Source organism: Acanthochromis polyacanthus, chromosome 12 (genome assembly GCF_021347895.1).
Source record: "Acanthochromis polyacanthus isolate Apoly-LR-REF ecotype Palm Island chromosome 12, KAUST_Apoly_ChrSc, whole genome shotgun sequence".
Taxonomy (NCBI): domain Eukaryota; kingdom Metazoa; phylum Chordata; class Actinopteri; family Pomacentridae; genus Acanthochromis; species Acanthochromis polyacanthus.
In genome coordinates, this window is record NC_067124.1 from 10,128,274 (window position 1) to 10,134,273 (window position 6,000).

The window sequence follows — 6,000 nt, forward strand, 5'->3', positions numbered from 1 at the left end:
AGGTGGGTTTTTTTGTCTTTTTTCTAGACTTCTGACTATTCTAGATTGGCACCTTCAAAATGAATGTGTTATGTCAATATCACTAAGTATTATCTCTTTCTTTCTGTGTTTAAATTTTAGTTTCCTTTTGATCAGAACCTATAATGAAATACTTGAACATTTCCTGGTTGTGAAAAAGAAAGTTTTTTTTTTTAATGGCAATGTGTAATTGATTTCATTTAACATGTAATGACAGTGGGTAAGTCTGAGTAAATTCAGCACAAAAAATGCCGTTTTCTTTCTACAGCTTACAAACTACATTTTTTTGTCATCAACCTTGTTCTATAACACAGTTTTGAAAAAAAACATCATGCTTTTCATTTTAGTGCTGCTACCATGATTAAAACTCAATCCCATAACATGTTTGTATGTTATCAGAAAAACCAAACTGCTCTTTTTTAACCGGCGGGAAGAGGACATACTGTGGCGCAGTGAGCTGGATGAACTGGATGCCAATAATGAAAGGTGTGTTTGCATGGAGCTCTGTGTTTGCATTTTATGCCTTTGTATTTTTTGTATGCACTTTTATACTTTTTTTTCTGTGTGATAGTTGAGTCGACATCACAGCGCACCGGAGGAAAAGAGGCCCGATGTGTTAACAAATTCCTCAGCAAACACAGCAGCTTTGGACAATGTATCGACTTTCTGTTCATTTAAATAAATGCCAATTTTGTCAGGGAGACACGATTTAAATTCCTCCAGCGAGAGCAATTCGCCGAGCTGCGAAAAAGACACTTCGCTCGCAGCACACCATTTGTCCAGCAAGAGAGTTTTCTCCTTTGCAAACTCCACATAAGTTTGGTTGGCAGACTTTTCACAGTTGCGGAATTTTTGGCGATAAGCCTCTGGTACCAATTTGTAGGCCCGCAACACAGTAGCTTTAACAATACCATAATTTAAACTCATCAATGGACAAGGATGCACAAACTTCCTGGGCTTTCCCCAGTAGTTTACACTGAAGCAGCAAACTCCCCACATCTTTGGGCCAACTTAGAGTTGCTGCTATGTGCTCAAAGGCATTAAAATACGAATCTGCCTCAGTTTCTCTGAACGTCGGCACCAGAGCAATATGCCTACTGACATCAAATTTTTCAGAGACAGCGGCGGGAGGATTTAAAGGGCTAGACAAAGGAGAAGCCTTGTTCAGCTCCAGTGCCCTTATACGGAGGTGCATAAGTTCAACCTCGTGGATTTTTGTTTCCAGCTCCACCTCTTTCATATAAACGGCCAGCTTCAGGTCCTCCGTATCAACACCAGCCTGTAGGAGAGCAACAGAATCCAGAGAGGCCGGAGCGGGTGTGGCAGCCTCCGCTCCCACATCCACCAGGCCGCTGAGGATTGGCTTGGCCGTGGTCGCCTCCGCTTCCGTCGAACGTGGCACATCCTCAGAAGCACTGACAGAAGCCTTTATTATGCCCTCCTTCACCAAATGCTGTGTCAACTGCGCCCTAATTTCTGCCTTTTTGGCCATAAAGGGTCATTTTTTTATTGCTTACTTGAGATAATAATACACTAATACATTTTTTCTCTATTTTGTCGTATTTTTCTACTGAGTCAAATCCACTCAACTTCAGTTTGATTGATATTATCTCAAGTAAACAATAAAAAAAATGAGTTTTCTGAAAATTTATAAAAACGGAGTTTGCAAATGAACTCTTCAAATATTGAACAAATTGGCAATCAACACTAAATCTGCTTTGGTGCACCTGTTTAATTTTTCCAGGGTAGATTTTGTGCAAACGCATCCAGATCCATACTTACCCCCAAACACACAGACAAAATGCCAACCAAACAGAATCACAATCAGAAAAAATACTTACCATGGATGCACGCGAAAAAACAAGTAGGACCCCAAATTATGTTGCGCACCAGTCTAAGGGGAAGGTGCGGAGAATAATGTTTGGTTTTAAAAAAAAATCCAAAATATTTTCCCAGTCCCGAAAAAACAATTAACAAGTTCTAAGAAAACTACCAAAACATTTATTTGCAATATTTACAAATAAAGTAAGCCACAATATGGGGCTATTCATCAAAAAAAAAAAAAAAATGGATACAAACTAAGAAGGCAGTTTTAAGCACTCAAACAAAAGAACTATCCAGCAAAACTACAACTACTACCAAAAGAAAACCTAGGTCTAACAAGCAAAAACCACACTAGTATAATCTAACAAGAAAACACAGGTATTGCACAAAATAGGTTGGAGTCTGGCAAACAAAAGGGTGCTGCTGTCAGAGAGGCTCCCCCATCACTGCCGGCCGCCAGGATTTAGAGTGGGGAACAGCCAATCAGCATCGTCCGCCAACCTGCACACAAAGATCTACACACAAACACAGCACACCCACGACAACGTAACAGAAAGAACAAATGACGCACACAAAGAACAACGACAAGATCTACGCAAACACAGAGCACCCACTCCCAGACAACAAAACAGTTCAAAACTACAAACACAATATTACAAAATACGGCCACAGCCACACACCCACACACTCAGTAGCAGTGTTTTTTTTTGACTTGACACATCTAAAATTTCATAGAAATGCAGCTGCTTTACAGGCTCTTCAGATTAATCTAGAGCTCACTGTTTTACTACAGTATATGTTCACAATATGTTGTTGCTTTGTGTGTCAGGTTTCAGGTGGAGTACATCCTGTCTGAACCTAGTGAAAACTGGACTGGTAGGAAAGGTTGGGTGAATGAGTCAGTACTCAATGAGCTCCTCATCAGGCCAGAGGGGTCCAAATGCTATGTATGTGCGTGTGGCCCCACTGCCTTCACAGAACTAACAACAGGGTATGTACTTTAGTCTTTATTGAACACTGCCATTCAAAAGTTTGGGGTTTTCCATGAAAACTCACACTTTTAATTTATGTGCTAACATAAATCCAGCTAGGGGTCTTCTTGCTAACTGATGATTATCAATTAGCTTTTCAATGCAATTACCTAACACAATGTAGCATTAGAACACAGGAGTGATGGTTGCTGGAAATGGGTCTGTGTCTTCCTATGTAAACATTCCATTAAAAATGATCCGTTTCCAGTTAGAATAGTCATTTACCACATTACCGATGTCAAGATTGTATTTCTGACTAATTTAATGTTATCTTCATTGAAAAAAAAATGTTTTTCTTTCAAAAAATAAGGACATTTCTAAGTGACCCCAAAGGTTTTGAACAGTTGTGTATATCCTTTACCTGACTGTGTTATGTGCTTTAAGAAGATGGTGCATTTTTAAGGTCCAGATTAGTAGAGCTTGGAATAACAATTTAATCATCAAAAGAATCATTGACATTTGAAAAAACATCAACATAATCACAGTAACATCAGACAAGATGGAAAAGATGAGCAATTAGACAACAGATCACGCAGGTACACAGGTAAATTCAAGAATATGGTTATCTGAAATGTTGATTATAACACAGGAAAATTTGTTCATATGGCTATCACATATGCAGCGTTAAACCAGGTCAGTCTGTCATTTCAAAGATTGTATTAAGAAAACTGGAAGCCACATTCCAAGATGATGCTTGTATTGAAAATTGTACTTTAGGTGTAATCACAAGCAAACTGGATACGGTGCTGCCATTCAGTCTAGCTGGTACTTTGGTGCTGGTTTGGAATATAGTACAGCAGCAAAAAACATCCCATCAATTCAAAACCTTCACCTCATCAACTGTTGACAGGACACCTCCAAAAATATTAGTTAACTATAACTCTTAACTACATTATTTTAATTTGTAATTTAATTGTATTACAATTTAATGTTTGTGAAATATTCCCAGAGGCTAGAAATGCATTTTTTTATGCATGCAACGTTATTCTAACGGAAAATCTATGGATTGATGCCTGGGCACTGGGCTGCACAACATAGATGGTAGTCAGGGAGCTAAAAGACTGTTTTGGCTGATGTGTTCAGGGGAAAAAATAATTTGAGTGGGTACCAAGTCTTTAGTCAAGTTTTCAGTTTGTGTAATATATTCATGGTGCATAAGCAGAAATAAGTGTCTGTAAACTTACAGTCCTACACTCAGAAAGGTAATTTCAGTCATTGTTACTTCTATGGGATATTTGAGCTTGACTCTACAGCATGAATTTGAAGACACTTTCACATTAATTTGATGAAAGGAGAAAGTTTCTCAGAATCCTCCTACAATCTAAGTTTAGGAAATAAGCCTGCAAACAAATTTTTTGTGACAGCACAGCTAGTTTTGAAGACAGTCCTGGTCCAACATTCAACTTTATTACTACTTATTATATATTATGAATTATGGCAACTGACCACCCATTGTTTGTGTGAACACATGGATGAAAAAAATATGTAATTGAATTGTACAGCTATTTTAGACCGTCATTTAAGTATAGCGAATAAGTATTTTTCTGTCAGTCTGTATCATGTCAGAGTCCTTTTTAGGGGAAAGGACCCTAAAATCCTCCAGCAAGCTTGTGCCCATTCAGGTGTAAAGTAACCGTGACGTCACCCGTTGGTTTCAACGCCGAGAAAATGAAGCCCGGATTTTGCTACTTCCTGGTCGCCATTTTGGATTTTTTGGAGCCAGTGACGTAAAAAGCGTCATCGAACAGGCTGGACCGGAGAGCAACTCGAGGCAGGACCAATCAATGGGACTGTCAATCAAGTATAGCCACGCCCCCTGGCTCCGCCAACTTTAACGATTTATTTAAAATTCAGTGTTGATTTATTTTAAGATCGGCCACCTGATCTCTAATTTTGACCATGAAAACTAACGGGAAAAAAATCCTGAGCTGTAGAAAATCAGTCTATCATATTTTATTTTTTCCAAAAATGAATTGGGGTCTATGGAGCAAAAGCTTTTTGGAGCCAACCCTAGCGGACGGCGTGATATTGCAAGTTTTTGACACTTCCGGGTGGGCTTCAATTTTGGAGCCAGATGCCACGTCCATCTTTATATACAGTCTATGTGCCCACTCCACCCTCAGCCCCCTCTTTTGTTCATAATTGAAAATCCAAACTCTTTTAACAATGTATGCAGTCAGGTATTAAATATGTGATACTTTGCTAGTCATTCACACAACATATGCAACCATCAGATTTGTCTTGTTCTCTGTTTGCACTGAACAGTTTTAACCTGGACCTCCGCTCCTCTTTGTTCATCTCTCAGGTTACTGAAGCAGTTGAACTTCAATGAAGAGGAGCTCCATACCTTCCAGGGATGATGAGCTCTGCCTCAGCCACACTCCACCCTTCAAAACTTTGTTTTTGTTAATGAGAGTCACTTTTAATTTATAAACTTGTATTTCTGAGATATAAAGAAATATTCTATTTCTATGCACCTGGGACCTGATGTGGCTGATGGCATAATACGCAAGATATCCAGGCATTGATGGACTTTGATTGAAAAATAACACCGTCATGTGTTGTGAGATTCTAAGGAATCTGGATTCTCAGGATAGTGTATGGCACAAGCTTTATAGATATTCTGAAAACGATCATTTGTAATTGTGACAAAAAGAATTGTTTATGCAATGGTTAAAGAAAACAAACATGAGAAAATCAGTGTGTGTGGCAGAGATCATGTACAGTTGTTTATGGTTCTTGATATTGGAGTTCCAAGAATTACAAGATCTGCAGAAAAATAAAATGCACTATGAGGACATTTTTTATCAGTCCATAAATATTAATCTCGTACTCTTCAGACTGTGGCAGTTGTCATTGTTGATGCTGGCTAAAGACTTGACTCACACAAGTTTAATTTTGTCACTTCAAGTTGACTTTTATAAAATGAGTTTAGTTTACCTTTGAAAGAGTTAACTACTCAAAGAATAAAAAGCTGCTTTAGCTGCCTTCAGACGTACAAATCAACACTTTGGTGCAATCCTGCAGTGTACAGCACTGTGTCATTGTTCATTACATGAATGTTACTGGTATTGTGTACAATGCAAAAAATATTTCATAGTCTGTTTCTTTATTGCAGATGCACATT

The 6,000-nt window shown here is 38.5% G+C and overlaps 1 protein-coding gene across 4 annotated transcripts in view; it reads left to right on the plus strand.

Annotated features, from left to right (window-relative positions):
• LOC110970024 (cytochrome b5 reductase 4) overlaps positions 1-5,673 on the plus strand; it is a 70,780-nt gene extending 65,107 nt beyond the window's left edge. For 3 of the 4 annotated variants that reach the window (XM_051957255.1, XM_051957254.1, XM_051957257.1), the window contains 3 exons: positions 418-504; positions 2,672-2,833; positions 5,179-5,673. In XM_051957255.1, the coding sequence (XP_051813215.1) occupies positions 418-504; positions 2,672-2,833; positions 5,179-5,233 (304 nt within the window). In that variant the 3' untranslated portion in view covers positions 5,234-5,673. Of the gene's footprint in view, positions 1-417; positions 505-589; positions 2,475-2,671; positions 2,834-5,178 lie in introns of those variants that run through there. The other variant, XM_051957256.1, reaches the window with a different exon arrangement.
• Positions 5,674-6,000: the final 327 nt, after the last annotated feature.